This window comes from Amblyraja radiata, chromosome 26 (assembly GCF_010909765.2).
Source record: "Amblyraja radiata isolate CabotCenter1 chromosome 26, sAmbRad1.1.pri, whole genome shotgun sequence".
Lineage (NCBI taxonomy): Eukaryota > Metazoa > Chordata > Chondrichthyes > Rajiformes > Rajidae > Amblyraja > Amblyraja radiata.
Genome location: NC_045981.1, coordinates 10,272,478 through 10,295,791, shown reverse-complemented (window position 1 = coordinate 10,295,791; position 23,314 = coordinate 10,272,478). Strand labels below are relative to the sequence as shown.

Below are 23,314 nucleotides of genomic sequence, written 5' to 3'. Positions count from 1 at the left end.
TCCTCTCCCGACATTAGTCTGAAAAAGGGTCTCGACCCGAAACGTCACCCATTCCTTCTCTCCAGAGATGCTGCCTGCCCCGCAGTTACTCCAGCATTTTGTGTGTATCTCAGAAGCTGATGTTTGTCACATGATTTCCAAACCAGCAGAGGGGGAGTCTGTAGAAACAAATTGCTGCAGATGCTGGTTTATACCGAAGATAGACACAACATGCTGGAGTAACTCAGCAGGACAGGCAGCATCTCTGGAGAAAAAGAGTAAGTGACGTTTTAGGTCAGAACCCTTCTTCAGACTGAAAGTAGAGGTGGGAGAGAGAAAGTAAACTGGAGGCGAGAGAGAGAAAGTAAACTGGAGGCGAGGAAAGGCCGGAACAAATCAGGGCCAGCAGCAGCAGCAACAGATGTCCTCAGAAAAGGTGGAGCCCATATTGGTTTTACGAAACAGACTATCTTTGTACTCTGAAGGTGAAGCCAGATCGATCTGACTATGAACCTCTAAAGAATTGCAGATGCAGGAAAGCTTCAATTAAAATAGAAAGTAATGCAAACACTAAGCAGGTCAGGCAGCATCTGTGGAAAGAGAAACAGTTAATGTTACTGGTCCGGAACACTCCATCAAAGGGATCTGTTGAAGATAAACTATCTTTCTCTTTGCTCGGAAAACACAAAGTGCTGGAGTAACTCAACAGGCCAGGCAACATCTCTGGAGAACAAAACTGTTTTTGGGTCAGGACCCTTCTTCAGACTGATTGTAGTAGAGGGGAGAAAGCTGGAAGAGAGGTTGATGCAGAACAAAGCCAGGCGAGAGATTGGTGGATATAGGCGAGCAGAGTTCATAAGTTTATAATTTAATAAGTTATAGGAGCGGTATTAGGCCATTTGGCCCATCAAGTCTACTCCATCATTCAATTATGGCTGATCTATCCTTCCCTCTCAATCCCATTCTCCTGCCTTCTCCCCATAACCCCCAACTATCAAGAATCTTCCAATCTCCGCCTTAAAAATATCCATTGACTTTACTTTCCTCTGCACCAGTGAAGGCTGATGTTTAATATGCAGAAGGTAGACAAAAATGCTGGAGCAACTCAGCGGGTGAGGCAACATCTATGGAGTGAAGGAATATATTCCTATTCCTTCGCTCCATAGATGCTGCCTCACCCGCTGAGTTTCCCCAGCATTTTTGTATACCTTCGATTTTTCCAACTTCTGCAGTTCCTTCTTAAACACTTCATATGCAGATGTGCTTTTGTGTGTTACAGACAGAATCTACTTATGTATTTTAGAAAATATTTCTGTTTATTAAATATATGTTGAAGCCACATGGATACAAATTCCATAGACGAATTATATACTTGTACGTCTAGCTGTAAAGCACTTCAAACTTGTTGCTTTATGCTGGCTTTTATTTCACAGAATCATAACAGTATTGTGTATTTGTGTGCAAGATATGTATACACAAGTGTACATAACGCATTGTGAACAAGTTTACTCTCATTCACAATTGCAGCCGCCACAGCTACCATCCAGCACAAGCAATTGTCCCAAAGGCAATGCAAGAGGCAATAAAAGGTCGAAGTTTAGTTGGTCCAAACTCTGAGGCAGATGAACTTGGTAGCAACTTTCAAATTGCATACAAAATTGGAGGGACTTCCTTTCCCCACACAGATTTATCCAATGAATACCCTCCAAAACACTTTAGGTATCTAAATTATAAATTTCCTGCTGTAGTATATTCCTCAATGTCAACTCAAAAGGAAGTATTTATCTGTTGGTACAGTGTATATTGTAAATATTGTCTTTTCTTGCAGCAAAATGTCTATTGTAATAAATCAAAATAATTTAGTATCAATGATTGATGCTTATTTCTTATGTTAAAAAGACTGGCTTGATAAATTAACCAGCAACTCTTCACTTTTATAATAAAGGAGAGTAGCTTCACTTTGCTGGATAAGCCGATCCATCTATAAAAATGCAATACTTAAGTAATAATGAACTGTAACGACAATCTTGGAGGCACTTTCCTGACACGTTTAAAACGTGCTGTGGGTTTGCAAGTCTGAGAGGGGTTTTTTTTGGAGCTAAATCTGGTCATATTTCCCACTGACCACGGAGGCACAAGTGTATAGAATTTAATCACATTAGCCCATTCTTCAGAAATGCACAAGTAAAGGTCACTTCTAGCAGCTCACATGATTCACTTTTGGTCAGACTGCAAAACAATGGAGAATAAATATACCCACAACATTTACAGGAGTTTCAGGAATGGTTTTTTTAAAAAACTCAGCAATCGTGGCTAATTGAGCCACCTGCTAACAGCTGAGTTGCATGTGGAAATAGGAATAGTCACAACAGTCTATGGCCATTAACATTTAGGATTGTTTCAATTATTCCATTATACAAAAAAGATTCTTGGCTCTTGCCTCACATTAAATATAACGCTTCCCAAAGCAATTCAATTTGCTGTGAATAATTTGATAGAACATTCTGTAATCCCCAAATTAAAAAAATCCTAGAGTTATTGAATGAATGGGGAAGATATTCAACTTCAGTCCCAAACTCTAAACACAAACTATTTTGTCCTGTGTTCCGAAATGTGCTTTGATATTGCATATGCACAGAACTTAGACCACTTAAGACACAAGCAATTACAATTAATTACATTGCCTATGTAATTAGGAACATATTTCCAACCTGATGCTTTCAATCCAAGGTACACAAAATTGAGCAGAGAATTAATTTTGGAAAATATTCCCTCTTTCTCACAATTGATAATCATACGTTTTACTTTGTTTTAAATCCTCGTTTCTTCAAGAAGTCCTCTTGTTAAAATATGAAGAACATTTCTCTCCAAACAGACTGGACAGTACCTTCATCACTCCCCAACACAGCTCTTTAATCAAGAAATCTCCAAGTTATTCTTGTTCACATTCTGTATTCTGGATCAAAGAAATTGCCCTCTAATCCACTAGGCTTCTTCAGCAGTAGTGTTTATATCCTTAGTTTGTATTGCCACGTTCATTGGGCTACATAAGATCATGAAAAGTCTGCTCTCATCTTCCTGTACAAGGTAATTGTGGAGACATTTCTATGGTAGAATCAACATTGTCTAATGGAAGAATAGACAATGTCTTATGGTATTGGCATTGTCTAAGGTAAAATAGACAATGTCTCATGGTAGAATCGACAATGACTGGTCCCAGAGTAAAATAAAATAACGCTGGGGTTCATATCTTTATCACTTGGAAAATTATGGGTTCATAAGCAACAGCTAACGCACTGGAAAAGTGCAAGTTGCATCTAATACATTTAAAAAAATGTTCTTCAATATAATAACAAAACAGGTTGAGGAAGGTTGAAGCGTATTGAATAAAGTGCCACATGGTTTGTTTTTTGGAAGATTTTTGGAAAATAAATTATTCATAGGATAGATATTGTTGGCAGTCAACATTCACTGGCCTCTAGTAGATACATTAGCCTCCAATAGATGACATTTGATTAGTTCAGTCTATGTGGTTAAACTCATGGGATTAAAGGACTATATGTACATCTTTATGAAACCAACTAAAGGGCAGAAAAGTCGAGAGCAGTGAAACAAAAATATATTTTTCCAGGAAAAAAAAATTACAAAAGGAGCCAACTAGTTTTGTAAACAAGGGAACTACTTTAGGAAGAAAGGAAGAAAAAGAAAAGTGATACTCATGGGTCCTTTCAATGGCTTAAACACATCTCAAATCAGTTTACAGCCAAATTTCTCTACCCAAGGAAGGGCGAAGAAAATGAAACAGTGACTGCTATAGATACAGGCAGTTTTACTTCATACACAGCACCCACATCAACCCCTGATTTAACAGAGATTTTTTAAGTATGTACTCGTACCTCGACATTCCTATTTTAACAAATTGCAGATTAAGAACCAGGACAAAGTGGCGACAAAGACATTGTTCTTCATTTACACTTCATTTCAATCTGTAGTTTGGTAACCCTGCTGTCGTCCCTTTCAATGTAACCGCAGATGCCAATCTTCCAGTATTTATTGACTCTTGCTCCCAGGGTACTTATTGTTGAAAATGCTGATGCCAGCTTTGGAGGCTCTCTGTTTCACTTTGTTCAGCGTGGTCTTTTTAATGGCTTCTGGGGGAGCCGTCTCCTGGTCTGCTAGAAACTGGAGCTCCCTGAACAAGAGAAAGGAGCATAGAGTTTATTTACAAGCGCATATTGTATCCCCCATGGTTCAACCCCCACAGACTGCACTACAATCTTGCAATTTCTTTATCAATGCTTTCATCTCAGGATACAGCACAGCAGGGTTCGATCCTGACCTAGGATGCTGTCTGTGCGTGGAGTTTACATGTTCTCCCTGTGGTCGCGGGGGTTCCCTCTGGGTGCTCAGGTTTGCTCACAAATCCAAAAGAGGTGCGGGTTTGGATATTAATTGGCCTCAGTTAATTAGCCCTAATGTGTCAGGGGAGGATGAGGAAGTGGGATAACATAGTACAGCTGCTCCTCGACCTACGATGGGGTTACGTTCCGATAAACCTATCCTGAATCGAAAATATCGTAGGTCGAAAATGCATTTAATACAATTTGATCACGTGACCGGAAGTGAGCTGCGGTTCGCTGCAGTTTTGCACCATCGTAAAGTCGAAATAACGCAAGTTGAAGCATTGTAAATGGGGAGCATCTGTACGTAGAACGGGTGACTGAAATTGACAGGGCATTGAAAGTGACAAGGCATTGAAATTGACAAGGCATTGAAATTGACACGGCATTGAAATTGACAGGGCATTGAAATTGACACGGCATTGAAATTGACAGGGCATTGAAATTGACAGGGCATTGAAATTGACAAGCAATTGCTTCCAAACACATTTAACTGTTTTAAAAAAGGTAACAAACAGCCTTTAGTATTTTTAGCGGTAACCAAAATACATTTTTAGCTGTTAAAAAGAACTTTGCATTTGAAAACAACTCGTCATTTCACATCTGCTAGATAGTTGGACTGAACCCCTTACTCGGTTATAATGGGCAATAACGGACACCAATCTCCCTCGTATGGTCCGTTATATCGAGGGTTTACTGTAGTGACACACGCACCTTGTCCTTATACAGGAGGCCTCGACAGCATCGATGAGGAGACTGCGGAACCCTCCGCTCTCCAGCAAGTGAATGGCGTGGATTGTGGCCCCCCCAGGTGAACACACGTTGTCTTTCAGTTGTCCTGGGTGCTGCTCAGAATCCAGCAACATCTTAGCTGCTCCCTGTCAACAGAAGACAACCAAGTGAATGCCTCGCAAGAAAACACACAACATACCAGAAATCTCAGGCTTTGCAGTCTTTTGGTTTAGGTCTATTACTGTCACGTGTATTGAGGTGTAGCAAAAAGAAATCGACACAAAGGACTACAAAAGTAACTCAACGGGTCAGGCAGCATCTCTGGAGAACATAGATAGGTGACATTTTGCTACAGCACCCTTCTTCAGACTGATTTTGGAGGTGGGTGAGAAAGCTGGAAGAGAGGAGAGGGCAAGACAAAGCCTGGCGAGTGATAGGTGGATACAGGTGTGGGGAGGGGGGGGGTGTGGATGCGTTTGTAAAGCTTTGTTTTGCATGCTATTTGATTTGAATGCTATTCTATCATCAGATAATGCTATTTAGAGACATAATCAATCCAAACTCAAGTAGAATAGGTAGAGTAAAACAAAAGTAGCCAAGATGGGGGAGACCAGAACCAGGGGCCACAGTTTAAGAATAAGGAATAAGCCATTTAGAACGGAGACGAGGAAACACTTATTCTCACAGAGAGTTGTGAGTGTGTAATTCCCTGCCTCAGAGGGCTGTGGAGACCAGTTCTCTGGATGCTTTCAAGAGAGAGCTAGATAGGGCTCTTAAAAATAGCAGAGTCAGGGGATATGGGGAGAAGGCACGAACGGGGTACCGATTGGGGATGATCAGCCACGATCACATTGAATGGCGGTGCTGGCTCGAAGGGCCGAATGGCCTACTCTTGCACCTATTGTCTATAATTAAAGACCTTTCCCACCCTGGCCATTCCTTCTTCTCTCCCGTTGGGCAGAAGGTACAGAAACTTGAAAAAGCACACCACCACACTCAGGAGCAGCTTCTTCCCCTCTGTTATCTGTTATTCTTGATTAGTAAGGGCGTCAAAGGTTACAGGGAGAAGGCATGAGAATGGGGTTGAGAGGGGGAAAAAAAATAGATCAGCCATGATTGAATGGCATAGCCGACTCAGAGTCGTACAGTGTGGAAACAGGCCCTTCGGCCAAACCTTCTCACACTGACCAACATGCACTAGTCCCACTTGCCTGCACTTGGCCCATAAACCTGTCCTATGCATGTACCTGTCCAAATGTTTCTTAAACGTTGCAACTACCTCCTCCAGCAGCTCGTTCCATACACCCGTGTGAAAATTACCCCTCAGATTCCTATTAAGTCTTTCCTCCTTCACCTTCAACCTATTTCCTCTTGATTCTCCTACTCTGGGTAAGAGACTCTGTGCTTCTACCCAATTTATTCCTCTCCCGATTTTGTATATCTCTATGGACCAAATTCTGCTCCTTTGTCCAATGGTCTAAGGTGGAATGTGATTTACTGACCAACAATGCCTGAGCTCCAAGCCGAACAGCTAATCTTCGAGTAAGTCCCATCTTTACACCACCGTCCGCCAAGGCATCGATAGCTGTGAAAGCCTGGAAATAAAATACAATGATCAACCCACCACAACTACGAACGGCAGTTCTTTGATAAGATGCGTTGTCATGGTACGTACATAGGCAGGGCCGCTGCCGCTGAGGCCGGTGACGGCATCGATGAGGTCCTCCTCCACCTCCACGCAGTAGCCCACGCTGGACATCAGCTGCTCCAGCAGGTTGCCGTCCTCCACATCCGCGTGCGTGCCTGTGGCGTACACCGTGGCGCCCTCCCGCACTATCACTGGCGTGTTGGTCATCAGCCGGATCACTTTGGGAAACTGCCGCACGGCGGACAGTTTCTGCAAAGACAAACAGCTTTAGTTTAGTTTAGAGATACAGCGCGGAAACAAGCCCTTCGGCCCACCGAGTCCGCAGCCGGCCAGCGATACCCTCATACAGCGAGTTGTGAGTCTGTGGAATTCTCTGCCTCAGAGGGCGGTGGAGGCCGGTTCTCTGGATACTTTCAAGAGAGAGCTAGAGAGGGCTCTTAAAGATAGCGGAGTCAGGGGATATGGGGAGAAGGTACTGATTGTGGATGATCAGCCATGATCACATTGGATGGCGGTGCAGGCTCGAAAGGGCCGAATGGCACCTATTGTCTATTGTCGATGATATTTCTGATCTGTTTGGGCAGCAAGCAATGCAAAGTCTTCCACTGTACCTCAGTACATGCAACCAAAATGCAATTAAACCTAAAACACACACACTCATAATCGACAACGCCACTGCCATTTTAATAACCGCGCCACCACGATGAAAGAAGCTGACCTTCTCTATGGAGCTAATGGTGACTCCAGCGGCACAAGACACGACCAGGTGGCGATCTTCAATGTCGGGAGCTATCTCATCCAGCACGAAAGGGATAATAGGTGGTTTGACGGCCAGGAACAGCACATCGCACTTCTGAACTGCCTCCTTGTTGCTAGAGGTAAAATTGACACCCAGTTTCTGCAAAACAAAATTGGATTAAAATCCAGAGAACATTGACAGAGCATTTCACACTGCAACACAGATCGTAATATGATTTGCAATGGCAATTATGCAGAAAAACTATTTCCCTAAATTGCTATAATGTGGAAATATCACACAAACACTGAAGACAGACACAAAGTGCTGGAGTAACTCGGCGGGTCAGGCAGCATCCCTGGAGAAAAAGAATGGGTGGTGTTTCTGGTCAGGTCCCGACCCCGAAACGTCACCCATCCTTTTTCTCGAGAGGCTGAAGAAGGATCCCGAGCCGAAACATCACCCATCCTTTGTCTCCAGAGATGTTGCCTGACCCGCTGAGTTACTCCAGCATTTTGTGTCTATCTTCGGTATAAACCAACATCTGCAGTTCCTTTCTCACACACACACCGATTGGCTTCTTAGCTTATAACCACATAGCTATTGTTGAACAGGTACACCACCGATTTTCCGGCACGCTTGGTTCCAGGGCCTTGCCGGATTATCCATTTTTGCTGGACCAACAGAGATCATGTAATAATAATGTTCATGCGAGTGTTGTCCCCGCTCGATAGTAGTTTAATTTATTTAGTTTAGAGATACAGCGCGGAAGCAGGCCCTTCGGCCCATCGAGTCCGCACTGACCCCATTTATACAAGCACACACCACACGCTAGGGACAATTAACAATTTTTACCGAAGCCAATCGACCTACAAACCTGTATGTCTTTGGAGTGTGGAAGGAAACCGGAGCACCCGGAGAAAACCCATGCAATCACGGGGAGAACTTCCAGGCAGCGCCCGTAGTCAGGATCGAACCTGGGTCTCTAGCGCTGTAAGGCAGCAACTCTACCGCTGCGCCACCGTGCCGCCCCAAGCGACATGTTGATTTATCCACAGAACAAGAAAGGAACTACTGTGCAGGGCCTGCTTTGTTGCACTTTCCATTTGTCCCCAAACTTGCATATGGACTCAGCTGGCTGCTTCTGTACTTAAGCAGAGATTGTACTTATGAACGGCACTAATCTTACAGAACTGTATATAAATACAATTTCACTGTAGAGGGACACAAAAAGCTGGAGTAACTCAGCGAGTCAGGCAGTATCTCTGGAGAGAAGGAATGGGTGACATTTCGGGTCGAGACCCTTCTTCAGATAGTACATTGTACAGTTCATTGGTATATCTCCCCGATGCAGGAGCTGAACACCTCGATGCGGAGGGCCCGAACGCCACCGGCTACGGGAGTCAAGACCGTCCCGTCAACGGAGGGCTCGAGGCTCCCGACTGTGGAAGAACAAAAGGAAGGCCTTGAACTTTATTTCGCCTTCCATCACAGTGAGGAATGTGTAGGAGTCACTGTGGTGGATGTTCATTTTAAAATGTGTTTTTGAGTCTGTTGCTTTTAATTGTATGACTGACCTGGCCAGTGAAATTCCTTGTATGTTGCAAAACTTAGCGAATAAAATCTGATTCTGATTCTATATGGGATAATAAAAAGCCATTGAATCATTGAACGTTATTCTTGTTCCCCAGGGATCGCCTGAGAAATATAAAAGAAAGAGTCCTACCCTCAGACCTCCAACGGTGGGCAAGTCGTGATCTGGTGAACTTGCTATAATCTTGTGTCCAGCCAGTACACCTGAGGAAGAAAAATACAATTTCTGAAAATGAAATCTTGGTAAGTCGAGTTCTTAATTGCAATGAAGCAATCTGGCTTTAATGAAATTCTGCTTCATCATGTTCCAGAGTGCCCTAAGATGGAGAGTTAGATTATAGCTGTAAGGGCTAACGGAATCAAGGGATATGGGGAGAAAGCAGGAACGATCAGCCATGATCATATTGCTGGCTCGAAGGACCAAATGACTACTCCTGCTCCTATTTTCTATGTTTCGATACATATTTTTTGTTCCATTTATTCAGGGAATGTAGATTGTAATCGTTTCTGGCAAGCCACTCGTTTACAGTCCTTACCCAGTCGGCTTGAGTACTGTGTTGAACTGTGTTGATCTTATAGAAACATATAAAATTATAAAAGGACTGGACAAGCTAGATGCAGGAAAACTGTTCCCAATGTTGGGCGAGTCCAGAACCAGGTGTCACAGTCTTAGAATAAAGGGGAGGCCATTTAAGACTGAGGTGAGAAAAAACTTTTTCACCCAGAGAGTTGTGAATTTGTGAAATTCCCTGCCACAGAGGGCAGTGGAGGCCAAATCACTGGATGGATTTAAGAGAGAATTAGACAGAGCTCTAGGGGCTAGTGGAATCGAGGGATATGGGGAGAAGGCAGGCACGGGTTATTGATTGGGGACGATCAGTCATGATCGCAATGAATGGCGGTGCTGGCTCGAAGGGTCGAATGGCCTCCCCCTGCACCTATTTTCTATGTTTCTGTGTTTCTATGTCTTTACAGAGCTGATGTGGAACACACATACGTCAGAGCAGAGAAGGGCAGCTCTCCATCCATTGATACAGTACATAGGTTTTTAATTGGAATCATTGGTAGCAAGATCAAATGTAGGCACCTGGGACTGTCAAGAGGCAAGATTGTCTTACTGTCATATGTCCCAAAACAGAACAATGACATATTTACTTGCAGCGGCACAACAGATATGTAAACATAGTACTCTGTAATACCCGTAATAACCAAAAAATATATACAAGTATGAAGGCACTAAAAGCTGGAGTAACTCAGCGGGTCAGACAACATCTCTGGAGAAAAAGAATAGGTGATGTTTCGGGTCGAGACCCTTCTTCAGACTGAGAGTCAGGGGAAAGGGAAAGTACATAGTGTGTAGGAAGGAACTGCAGATGCTGGTTTAAACTGAAGATAGACACAAAAAGCTGGAGTAACGCAACGGGTCAGGCAGCATCTCTGGTGAGAAGGAATAGGTGACGTTTTGGGACGAGACCCTTCTCAGTCTGAAGAAGGGTCTCGACCCGAAACATCACCCATTACTTCTCTCCAGAGATGCTGCCTGTCCCGCTGAGTTACTGCAGCTTTTTGTGTCAATCTTCAGGAAAGTATATAGGGTTTGTTTCCATGCTGTATGGCTTTCGACTTTAGTGTTTAGAGATACAGCGTAGATACAGGCCCATCGGCCCACTGAGTCCACTTCGACCAGCGATCACCCCGTACACTAGCACTATCCTACAGGGTGGCACAGCGGTAGAGTTGCTGCCTTACAGAGACAGAGACCCAGGTTCGATCCAGACCACTGGTGCTGTCTCTATGGAGTTTGTATGTTCTCCCTGAGATCCGTGTGGGTTTTCTCCAGCAGCTCTGGTTTCCTCCCACATTCTAAAGACGTACAGGTTTGCAGTATACTGGGCTTCGGTAAAATTGTAAATTGTCGCTAGTGTGTGTCGAATAACGTTAATGTGCGGAGATCGCTGGTTGGCATAGACTCCCTGGGCCCAAGGGCTTGTTTCTGCGCTGTATCTCTAAACTAAACTAAACTAGTGACAATTTACAAAAGTCAATTAACCTACAAACCTGTACATCTTTGGAGTGGGGGAAGAAATCGGAGCACCTGGAGAAAACCCAAATGTACAGGTTTGTCGGGAGAATGTACAAACTCCGTGCAGACAGCACCCGTAGGCAGGATCGAACCCGGGTCTCTGGTGCTGTAAGGCAACAACTCTACCCCTGCGCCACTGTGACTCCAAGTGGTTTGAATAGATTTACTAAAAAGAGGTGGCAGTTTAGCGGGGGCAATGGAAACATGAGCAGTGGGACACTCTGCTGTCAGTGGTCATGTTGTGGGGGTGTCTGCAGAGACCTGAACCATGCAGAACACGAGAGTCACAGGAATGGAGACCTTACAGGGGTCAGACAGCTGTGCAAGATTCCATCAAAATGGGAAGGCAAAGAGGTATTTATAGTCAAACATCTTAAATCCGATGCGGCGAGAAATCCAAAACCAAAAGTGGGCTGACGAGGGCCAAGGAAGTGCGTGGTGGGACAAGGGAGGTGGGGGGGGGGGGCCCCATGGTGATTTAATTCAACAAATATTACAAGCAGGACGGAACTGCAGATGCTGCTTTACACCGAAGATAGACACAAAATGCTGGAGTACCTCAGCAGGTCGGGCAGCATCTCTGGAGAAAAGGAATAGGAGACGTTTTGTCGGGTTAAAAGCAAGCAGCACACTGGAGGAGTTGCTCATGGAGATGATAATTGACTCACAGAATCCAGTCCCATCGACATCATGTGCTACCTGGTGTCCTTGGCACAGTGAGAGATAATGTTGGAATGCAGAAATGCAAACATCGGGTCAAAAGTCAGCACAGGGCCAAACAAGATCATAGATAATCTTCTCACAAGATAATGGAGGTTGCAATGATTGTGATTGAGGACTTTAGACTTAGAGTGTGGAAACAGACCCTTCGGCCCACTGAGTCCGCACCAACGAGCCATCAGCCTGTAACTTACACAATCCTACACTCTAGGGACAATCTACAGAAGCCAGGTAACCTACAAACCTGGAGTTTTTGGAGTGTGGGAGGAAACCAGAGCACCTGGAGAAAACCCACACAGTCACTGGCAAAAGGTTCAAGCACCATACAGACAGCCTCCATAGTCCAGGTAGACACAAAATGCTGGAGTAACTCAGCAGGGCAGGCATCTCTGGAGAGAAGGAATGGGTGACGTTTCGGGTTGAGATAAGATCGTTTTTGCCTCTAAACTCCACAATTTGAGATTTGTAATAGAGGAATAAAAATCACATGTGGTTAAAGTGCACAATGTCAGGTTTTATTAGGGTACTTTTATACATTTTGGTTTCACCATGTAGGAATTACATGTGATTTTTTTTTTCTATTACAAATCTCAAATTGTGGAGTACAGAGGTAAATAAATAAATCATGAGTCTTTATCCCAAACATTATGGAGGGCACTGTAGACACAACAAACTGGAATCACTCAGCAGGTCAGACAGCATCTCTGGAGAAAAGAAAACGGTAATATTTCGGGTCGAGACTGTCTCAACCTGAAACCTATCACCTATTATTTTGTCCAGTGAAGCCGTCTGACCCGCAGAGTTACTCCAGCTTTGAATGTCTATCTTCGGCTTAAACCAGCATCTGTAGTTCCTTCCTACATGTTGATTGGAGATAAGAGGGATGGGGGTTGAAGGGGTAAGAGAAGATGGTCATGACATTGGAGAGAGGGGGTGGAAGCAGACAGGGCCGAATGGCCTGATTAGAAACATAGAAAATCGGTGCAGGAGTAGGCCATTCGGCCCTTCGAGCCTGCACCGCCATTCAATATGATCATGGCTGATCATCCAACTCAGTATCCTGTACCTGCCTTCTCTCCATACCCCCTGATCCCTTTAGCCACAAGGGCCACATCTAACTCCCTCTTAAATATAGCCAATGAATTGGCCTCAACTACTTTCTGTGGCAGAGGATTCCACAGATTATGCTACTCTGACATGAACGAGTTTCAGGTCGGGAGCTTTCTTCAGACAATGTTTCCCCGGGTTGAATTGGAAACAGTTGCAGAGCGAAGAAGTGTAGACCTGGTTCGTTGAAATTGGCTTTAAGGCTAAGGTATGTGAAAATGGGGTTCACGGTTATACACGCTGGTTAAGCTTCGGGGTGAGGACCCGATGTGGACGAACACCACCCCAGAACTGGCGGAGGAGGTCCCAGTTTTTGTTTGCGGAAATTCAACTCACCAGCAGCGGTAAACCCACGAGCCAACGCAAAGGCCAACTGGCCCGCTCCGATGAATCCGACGCTCATTCTGTGTATTGTCCTGTGTGGGATAATGCAAACGGCAGCTGGTTCACGGTGCCTGTCTGCAGCACGGGGAGAGGTGAGGTAGCTCTGGGGACGATGTGACCGTCGCTGGAAGGTGCACTCACAAGGCAAGACAACTCAACCCCGCCTCCGCTTTAAGCGACCCCATCAACGTGGCCCGGACACCGCCTCCCCTTGCCCCCGACCGACTGACAGCCGCGCCCGCCAATGCAATCGTGAGCCGCGGCTAAGTCCCGGCCCCCTGTCGCCCCATCTGCCCCAATAGCAGGAGGTTCCCGGGACATAGACATAGATTGAGCCGCCTTGCAACTGACACGGAGCATTGCATCATTCCGTCAGCCGGGAGGGAGGGAGAGAGCTAAGGGAAAGAAAATATGGAGAGAGGGGGCGTCTGTCTGTCCCTCTGATCTGATCGAGTGGAGAAAAAACGCTGGAGTAACTCGGCGGGACAGGCAGCATCTCTGGAGAGAAGGAACGGGGCCGGACGAGACCCCTCTTCACACTGATCTGTGCGCTCGATGTGAACGCGATTGGAAGCATTTACATTACTGGACGAGTAATCCCCCCAAAACCGAGTCCAAAACACCAGAATACCTCCACAATACACCACAGCTGCCCCCCCCCCCCCCCCTTTAAAAAGGAAATTAAAAAAAAATCTCGCTGCTTGCTGCCTGTGGAATTATGAATTCTTTGAATGACCGTGCAAATATTAATTTCCTTCCCCGATAGTGAGCCTCCACTTGGGCTATACATCCTCTGTGTTGCTATCTTCCCCTTTAGAGTGGGTCTTACCTGGATATTTCCATCATTTTCTACATTTATTATCAGTAGATTGATCAGTTGCTATTATTTGGAAGAGACATCAACGCGGAAGTCTTTCGGTGGAATGTAAATGTCACGTGGCAGGACTTTGCAACATCGTGTATCAAGCACGTCCCACTAAATGTTGTCCAATGTTGACACAAGTCACTGTAGTCCTGTAGACAAAGTGTCGAAACGTCGCCTATTTCCTTCGCTCCATAGATGCTGCTGCACCCGCTGAGTTTCCCCAGCAATTTTGTGTACCTTCACTGTAATCCTGTTGAGTTTCACTGTCTGTATACCTCGTTATCACCTACCAACAATGGACCGTTGCGGGCTCCACCTTTCCTTGATCGTCGTGGCTTTTTTGCATATCAGTTCCGTTTATTGTCACGTGCATCGAGGTACAGTAAAAAGCTGTTGTTGCGTGCTAACCAGCCAGCGGAAGGACAATACATGATTATACTCGAGCCATTCGCAGTGTACAGCAAAATCTTATAGCGGAGCAAGATAGACCACTCCTGCTAAATAGCAAAAGGATTTGAGTATAGGAGCAGGGAGGTTCTACTGCAGTTGTACAGGGTCTTGGTGAGACCACACCTGGAGTATTGTGTACAGTTTTGGTCTCCAAATCTGAGGAAGGACATTATTGCCATAGAGGGAGTGCAGAGAAGGTTCACCGGACTGATTCCTGGGATGTCAGGACTGTCTTATGAAAAAAGACTGGATAGACTTGGTTTATACTCTCTAGAATTTAGGAGATTGAGAGGGGATCTTATAGAAACTTATAAAATTCTTAAGGGGCTGGACAGGCTAGATGCAGGAAGATTGCTCCCGATGTTGGGGAAGTCCAGGACAAGAGGTCACAGCTTAAGGATAAGGGGGAAATCCTTTAAAACCGAGATGAGAAGAACTTTTTTCACACAGAGAGTGGTGAATCTCTGGAACTCTCTGCCACAGAGGGTAGTCGAGGCCAGTTCATTGGCTATATTTAAGAGGGAGTTAGATGTGGCCCTTGTGGCTAAGGGGATCAGAGGGTATGGAGAGAAGGCAGGTACGGGATACTGAGTTGGATGATCAGCCATGATCATATTGAATGGCGGTGCAGGCTCGAAGGGCCGAATGGCCTACTCCTGCAACTAATTTCTATGTTTCTATGTTTCTAAATGCAATGGGATGACGTGTACTACGCAACGGAGCGGAACGTGGGCCTTTTTTTCATCCATTCCAGTAACCCGACCCGACCCCGACCAGACTCGCAGTGTAATCAACGTTGCGGGGGAACAGTTTGTGTTAATAAATTATAATTCTGAAAATGAGGAGAAGATTTTTACCAAATAACTTTTATTTTTACGAGGATGTTTCCGTAACCGGCTTCCGCCTCCGCACTAGTGTCTTTGCTCTGCTATGGGATCTTTGGTGCGGAGACGGAAGCCGGTTACGGAAATGGGGCCGAAAATTACCCATGAATCTGCCCATGACTGTACTATGTCTTTTTTGTTGAGTAATCTATCTTGCTTGCCATGGGATCTTTGGTGTACAGGAACATGATAAGGGAATAACTTCTAATGCAAGGTACAGTTCGTAAAGTCTGATCAAAGATAGTCCGAGGGTCCCCGATGAGGTAGATAGTGGTTCAGCACTGATTCCTGGTTGCGGTAGGATGGTTCAGTTGCCTGATAACAGCTGGGAAGAAACTTTCATTCATTTCTCTTTCATTCATTTGTCCTTTATACCTGCTCTATCTCTTGGTTCCTATTCCCCTGACTCTCAGTCTGAAGAAGGGTCTCGATCCGAAACGTCACCATTCCTTCTCTCCAGAGACGCTGCCTGTCCCGCTGAGTTACTCCAGCTTTTTGCATCTATCTTCTGTTTAAACCAGCATCTGCAGTTCCTTCTTACACATAGAATATGGAAACACCTGCCTTTGCCTTCATCAGTCATCTCACAGGGAAAACCCAATTTACTCAAACTCAAAACTTGGATGTTTCCACTAGTGGGAGAGTCCAGAACCGGAGGGCACAGCCTCAGAATAAGAGGATGTACCTTTAGAAAAGGAGATGAGGAGTAATTTCTTTAGCCAGAGTGTGGTGAATCTGTGGAATTCATGGTGGTGATGACCAATTCATTTCTACCCCTTTTCTTTTAGGTTGGCACAATGGTGCACCGGTAGAGTTGCTGCCTTACGGCGCCAGAGACCCGGGTTCGGTCCTGACTACAGGTGCTGTCTGTATGGAGTTTGCACGTCTTCCAAGTGACCGCATGGCACTCTGGAGTTTAGAAGGATGAGAGGGCATCTCATTGAAACATATAAGATTGTTAAGGTTATTGAGGTGTATAAAATCATGAGAAGAATAGATCGGGTAGATGCACAGAGTCTCTTGCCCAGAGTAGGGGAATTGAGGACCAGAGGACATAGGTTGAAGGTGAAGGGGAAAATATTTAATAGGAATCTGAGGGGTAACTTTTTCACACAAAGGATGGTGGATGTATGGAACAAGCTGCCAGAGGAGGTAGTTGAGGCAGGGACTATCCCTATTTAAGAAATAGTTAGACAGGTACGTGGATAGGACAGGTATGGAGGGATATGGACTAAACGCAAGCAGGTGGGACTAGTGTAGCTGGGACATGGTGGCCGGTGAGGGCAAGTTGGGCTGAAGGGCCTGTTTCCACACTGTATCACTCTATGACTCTATAACTAGCTTTCCAGGGATGCTGCTTGACTAGCTGAGTATTTCCAACATTTTCTGCCGCTGTTTTTAAATAACATCCCAATGCAGCCTGCACAATCTGACATAAGTTACAGGCACAAAATAAATAAATTGTTTTTATTTTCATTACTCTGCAAACAGATTGATTATGAATGGTACTGGTACTCCAGGATCGATTAAGGTTTTAATTGCAATCTTTATTGCATTTATTTTTTTTTTAAATAGCATTAAATAATCTGCAATCGATATTGATTTTATAGTTAACTGCACTGTTGTAGTATTGTATGTATTGCCATGTTATTTAATATTGATCCTAATTCATAAATCAAGGCACTAAAATCTGAGTAGCTATACATTTAAATTGCATCCATGCATTTGAATGCAGAATCCCTATTTTGCCCCCCAAAAAAAGAATAACAATAGATGTTAAGAATTTGAAAGTATTTTGGTTTAGTCACACAGTGCATGATACAATCAGTAAATTCTGTTAACAGGCCTGGTTGAGCATATATTTTGGCTTCAGCCTCTCAAAATGTGCTGGTTCGGCTAAAACACAACAAAGGGGATCTTTTTATCACAGGCTCTGGCTAAAATCCGAGCCAAATGTACACAGCATTGAGCAAGTGGAGCACAGACTCTACCTTGGTGTTGAAGCAAAGAGCTGCAAATGCTGCTTTATACCAAAGATAGACACAGAGTGCTGGAGTTAACTCAGCGGGTCAGGCAGCATCAATGGAGAACACAGGGCGGCGCGGTGGCTCAACAGTAGAGTTGCTGTCTCACGGCACCAGAGACCCAGGTTTGATCCTGACTGCGGGTGCTGACTGTATGGAGTTTGTACGTTCTCCCTGTGACCGCGTGGGTTTTCTCCGGGTGCTCCGGTTTCCTCCCGCAATCTAAAAACGTACAGGTTTGTAGGCTAATTGGATTCTGTAAAGATTGTAAATTGTCCCAGGTGTGTGTAGGATAGCTTCAGTATACGGGGACCACTGGTTGGCACGGAATCGGTGGGCCGAAGGGCCTGTTTCTGTGCTGTATCTTTCAATCAATTAATCATCCAAATAATAATCCTTCATAAAAAGACATCTAATTAATTTACTTTCGGTAATGAATGTATATATATTTAAATACATTCAGAACTTAAAAGAATTACAATTATCTCAGCTTATCTTGTGGTCTACAATTAGAATCGGGCGATGCAGCGGTAGAGTTATTGCTTTACAGCTCGGGGAGACACGGTTCGATCCCGACTACGGGTGCTGCCTGTACGGAGTTTGTACGTTCTCCCTGTGTTCCAGTTTCCTCCAAAGATGTACAGGTTTGTAGATTAATTGGCTTCGGTAAGAATTGTAAATTGTCCCTAGTGTGTAGGATAGTGCTCATGGTCGCTGGTCGGCGGGAACTCAGTATGCAGAAGGGCCTGTTTCCGTGCTGTATCTCTAAACTAAACAGAAAACATAGATCGGTGACCTTTCCGGTCGGGGACTCTTCTTCAGATTAATCTGACTGACTCAGACTTTATCGGACTGAAGGATCCTGACCCAAAACATCGCACATCCTTTTACTGCATAGATGTTGCCTGACCTGCTGAGTTTCTTCAGCACTTTGTGTCTATCTTTGGTACATAACCTACCTTACCCAAATAAAATACACACCAGCACGACATTGCACTTAAAACCTGAGATAGACGTTAATGTCGGTATTGCAAAGCATTTATCTCTTGCCTATTGCATTAGCCCTGTAAGAACACAGTTAATCCACATAAGTCCTTTCCAATATTTTACATTCAAAATGCAAGAAGCCAACATTTTAAATCAACATTTGGAATATTTACTGGAATACTATATGTATTTGTTATGGGCAGTGACACAGACAATAATAATTTAATATAATATAAGTTAACAAAAACATGTAAATACATTCACTCCATAATATGTAAGGAATTAGGCGGTAAATTTAAATTCCTGCACACTTCACTGGAATTGGAAATCGGATTAAAATGGGGCAGCATAGCCAAATGGGCCAAACAATCTCCATAACTGCTGCAAAGTATTACAATTGTGTGCAGTAACATCACAGCTAGATTTACTTCTGATAATCAATGTGTTGACATGATAATAAAGAATGGCTGGGGCAAACCAGGCTATTATAAAGAACTTAAACTTTTTAGTTTAGTTTAGTTTAGAGATCCAGCGCGGAAACAGGCCTTTCGGCCCATCGACCAGCGATCCCCGCACACTAACACTATCCTGCACACACTAGGGACAATTTACACATACACCAAGCCAATTAACCTTCGAACCTGTATGTCTTTAGAGTGTGGGAGGAAACTGAAGATCTCGGAGAAAACGCACACAGTCATGGGGTACAAACTCCATACAGACAGCACCCGTAGTCGGGATCGAACCCAGGTCTCCGGCGCTGCAAGCGCTGTAAGGCATCAACTCTACCGCTGAGCCACCGTGGTTTTCTGGAGGAGTTATGTTAAACTGCACCATGGATATTGTGTGCAGTTTTGGTCTCTATATTAGTAAAACATTACAGATCAATTGAAGAACAGAGCAACAAAAACATGATAGCAGACTCTTTGTTTATATATGTGAGGAAAGATACACAGGCAGCCAGGGTTCTTTTTGGTTAACAATAGGAGACTGATAGAGGTCTTCAACATTGTTAGAAGCATACATTAAGGCAGTCAGAGAGTTAATTCCACTTAGCGGAGAAACCAGAACTAGGACTCTAAAAAATGAGTCAGGCACTGAGTTAGTTTAGTTCAGAGATACAGCATGGATAAAGGTTCTTCAGCCCACCGAGTCCACGCCGACTTTCGATATCCGCACACACTAGTTCTCTGTTATCCCACTTTCTCATCCTACACAGGGGGGCTAAGTTTAAAGAGGCCAATTACCCCACAAAATGGGATGTGGGAGGAAACCAGAGCAATCCACAAGGTCACAGAGAGAACGTGCAAACTCCACACGGACAGCATCCGAGGTCGGGATTGAACCAGGGTGTCTGGCGCTGTGAGGCGGAGGCTCTACCAGCTGTGCCTCCATGTCGCCTTTTAGAGATGAGAAAGTGCTTTGGGCAGAGTTCAGGGAGGGGTTCAGGCAACGGTGAACGGGTCATTTGAGGAGATACAGAGCATGGGGGGCGGGGGGGGGGAGAAAGGAAGAGAAGGGCACGCTGATGGGGAGAAATAAAGAGGGTGGGAGGAGGCTTGTGGAGCAGCAACATAGGCACTGACCTTGAAAGTCCATCCATCGATTATACCCAGGACATACTTGGTAATATCACACTTTAAGATCCTAACAATTTAATACCCACAATGTTTTAACCTGCAAAACAGTGGAATTTCACTACACCAATTGGTGTATGTGATAATAAATGTCCTTTGTCCTTTTGGCCTTATGATACAGTGTGGAAATGGGCCCTTCGCCCCACCGAGTCCGGATCGAACCCGGGACTCTGGCGCAGGGAGGCAGCGGCTCTACCGGCTTTGCCACCGTGCCGCCTTCACAGAGGGAAACAGCGATCTGATCACCCGTACATACTAGTTCCATCCATCACACACCCAGGGACAATCTTACAGAAGCCAATTAACCCCACAAACCCGCACGCCTTTGGCAAGTGGGAGGAAACCGGCGCACCCGGGAAAAACCCACGCGGTCACAGGGCGAACGTATAAACTCCACACCGAAAGCACCCATGGTTCGGATCGACCCTGGGTCTCTGTCGCTGTAAGGCAGCAACTCTACCGCCGTGCCTATGAAAAGGAGCTCGACCTGAAACATTAACCCCGCTTCTTCCTCCACAGACGCTGAGCTCTCCAGCATTTTCTGTTCACATTTCAGATTCCCTGCACAAGGCTCGTGATGCTAAAAAAAAAAATTAGGCACTCTTACATTTGAAACCAGCATGTTACATGAATTGCCTCCACCCACCCCTTCCCTGGCACATACATTGACCGACAGAACAGTTTATCAATAATACTTAGGACAAGCCATCACCTGAAAAAGGGGAGACCAGAACTGCAGATGCTGGTTTACCAAAAAAAAGTGCTGGAGTGACTCTGGGTCAGGCAGCATCTTTGGCAAAGGCCGGAGAATGGGGTTGAGAAGGGAAAATAGGTCAGCAGTTGGTCAGCCATGATCGAATGGCGGAGCAGATTTTTTTAGTTTAGAGAGACAGGCCCTTTGGCCCACCGAGTCCGTGCCGACCAGCATTTTGTGTCTATCTTCGGTTTAAACCAGCATCTGCAGTGCCTTCCTGCAGTTCTTTCCTTTCTTATGGCCTTGGATGCTGCCTGACCTCCTGAAAAAGTGTGGGAGCGGAGGGGGAGGGGGAGGGGAGGGGGGGGGGGGGGCGAGAAGGAGAGGGGAGAGAGGGGAGTGGGGAGGAGAGCGGGGAGGGGTGAGAGGAGGAGAGAGGGGGGTGAGACGAGGAGAGAGGGGAGGTGAGGAGGGGGGGAGGAGAGGGGTGAGGGGAGAGGGTGAGGAGAGAGGAGAGAGGAGAGGGGAGGAGAGACGGGAGGAGAGAAGGGGTGAGAGAGGGGAGAAGAGAAGGGGGGAAGAGAGGGGAGGGGTGAGGGGAGGGGTGAGGGGAGGAGAAGGGGAGGAGAAGGGGAGGAGAAGGGGAGGAGTGAGGAGGGGAGGGAGTTGCGGCTGAGTTTGAAGGGCAGAGCTATAATAGTCACCAACGGGAACTATCCACGAGGAGCATCTTAGAATAGACACAAAGTGCTGGAGTAACTCAGCGGGTCAGGCAGCATCTTTGGAGAGAAGGAATAGGTCGAGACCCTTCCTTCTTCAGACCCAATCCTTAGGGCCGGGCGATGTAGAGGACCTTCTGGGAGTAGATGAGGTCGGCCGCGTAGAGGATGAGGTTGACATAGGTGAAGATGGCGATGACGAGCTGGCTGTCCCAGGAGCAGTGGCCTCGGCTGCAGCTGGCCGGCCGCTCCACCGAGCCGTACTTGTGGTCGAAGCAGAAGATGGGCCAGACGATGGAGGCGCTGAGGTAGAGCAAGGCGGCGAGGAAGGTGTAGAGGACCACCACCCTGTCCATGGGGCAGTGGGGCACGGGCACCTTGCCGGCCACGTTCAGGCCGATCACCGCCACGGTGAGGATGAAGCAGACTGAGTAGACGCCGACACACCACTGTGTGGCCGGGTAGCGGCCGTACTCGCTGTCGTGGAGCAGGGCGCCGAAGATGATGCAGGAGACGTAGGCTTGGACCACCTTGAGCAAGCCCGGGGCCGTGGCCATGTAGCCGCCCAGTGACCCCGGTCTGGCCCGGGTCAGGTGGACCTCCACCCCGTAGGCGAGGCAAGCCACGGCCGAGCAGACTGTAGCCGAGATCCTGAAGTAGTCTCCTCTGGAGGGGCATCCCTGACATTGCAAGTCACTGGCGAAGTAGACGGGGAAGACCACGGTGGCGGTCAGGACCATCTGGGCGGCCAACAGGGCGAAGGTGATGGTGAAGTTCTCCCAGGAGAGGCGCAGGCAGCCGTGCAGGCGGGTGAACTCGAAGCAGACGACCAGGGAGCTGAGGGCCAGGCAGAAGCACCATGCCGACATGCAGAAGTAGCCCGGGGCCCCGTCCCAGCCGCCGTCGTGGGCCACCAGGCTCAGAGCCACACAGCAACACACGCATTGTAACAGGCGCACCCCGCCCAGCGGCGACAGCACGGCCGCAGGGTTCAGGAAGGGAACCCGGCTCTCCATCCCCTCTCGACACTCCCCTCCTCTCTTCTCCCCTCCCCTCTCTTCTCCTCCCTTCTCCCCTCTTCTCTCTTCTCCTCTCCTCCCCTCTTCTCCCCTCGTCTTCTCTCTTCTCCACTCCCCTCCTCTTCTCACCTCCTCTCCCTCCCCTCCTCTGTTCTCCTCCCCCTCCCCTCCTCTCCCCTCCTCTGTTCTCCTCCTCTCCCCTCCTTTTCTCGCCTCCTCTTCCTCTCCCCTCTCCCCTGTTCTCTCTTCTCCTATCCCCCTCCCCACTTCTCTCCCCTCCTCTCCCTTGCTCCGGGCCCCGGGGTGCGAGGGTAAACAGGACAGCGTCCACTCACACTGCGGCAGCTGCCCCGTCGCCTCCCCTCCTCCCCCTTTCCCTCCCTGCCCGTCCTGCCCCGTCCCGGACAGTCGGCGGCCCGCAGAGGTTGACTATAAATAGACAGGCTGGTGCATCAGCGAATTCCGTGCGGCTCCGCTTTAAAGAACGGATCCACCTTCTCACTCCCCCCTTAAAACCCTGGGTGTCGGCTCCGGAAGGGGCTTTGGGCAGTGAGGTGGGGGTTCCCCAAAGTGACTGCCCTCCCTTCCCCTTCCATCCCCTCCCCCTCCCTCCCTCTCCATTACATCCTTTCTCTCCCTCTCCCTCCTCTTCC

General features: G+C 46.5%; 2 protein-coding genes across 2 annotated transcripts; both read right to left on the bottom strand.

Moving 5' to 3' along the window:
- Positions 1–1,274: 1,274 nt before the first annotated feature.
- On the bottom strand, positions 1,275–14,311 carry pycr1 (pyrroline-5-carboxylate reductase 1). Its single transcript, XM_033044223.1, has 8 exons — positions 14,212–14,311; positions 13,335–13,414; positions 9,222–9,292; positions 7,478–7,657; positions 6,787–7,008; positions 6,614–6,706; positions 5,094–5,257; positions 1,275–4,171 (listed from the first exon to the last, which is right to left on the bottom strand). Exons 1-8 carry the CDS (start codon positions 14,226–14,228, stop codon positions 4,030–4,032), a joined length of 969 nt encoding a protein of 322 aa, XP_032900114.1. The 5' UTR covers positions 14,229–14,311; the 3' UTR covers positions 1,275–4,029.
- A 7,189-nt stretch (positions 14,312–21,500) lies between these two features.
- Positions 21,501–22,720, bottom strand: myadml2 (myeloid associated differentiation marker like 2). The gene has a single exon (XM_033044222.1). The coding sequence runs from the start codon at positions 22,656–22,658 to the stop codon at positions 21,753–21,755; it is 906 nt and encodes a 301-aa protein (XP_032900113.1). The 5' UTR covers positions 22,659–22,720; the 3' UTR covers positions 21,501–21,752.
- Between the last annotated feature and the right edge of the window lie 594 nt (positions 22,721–23,314).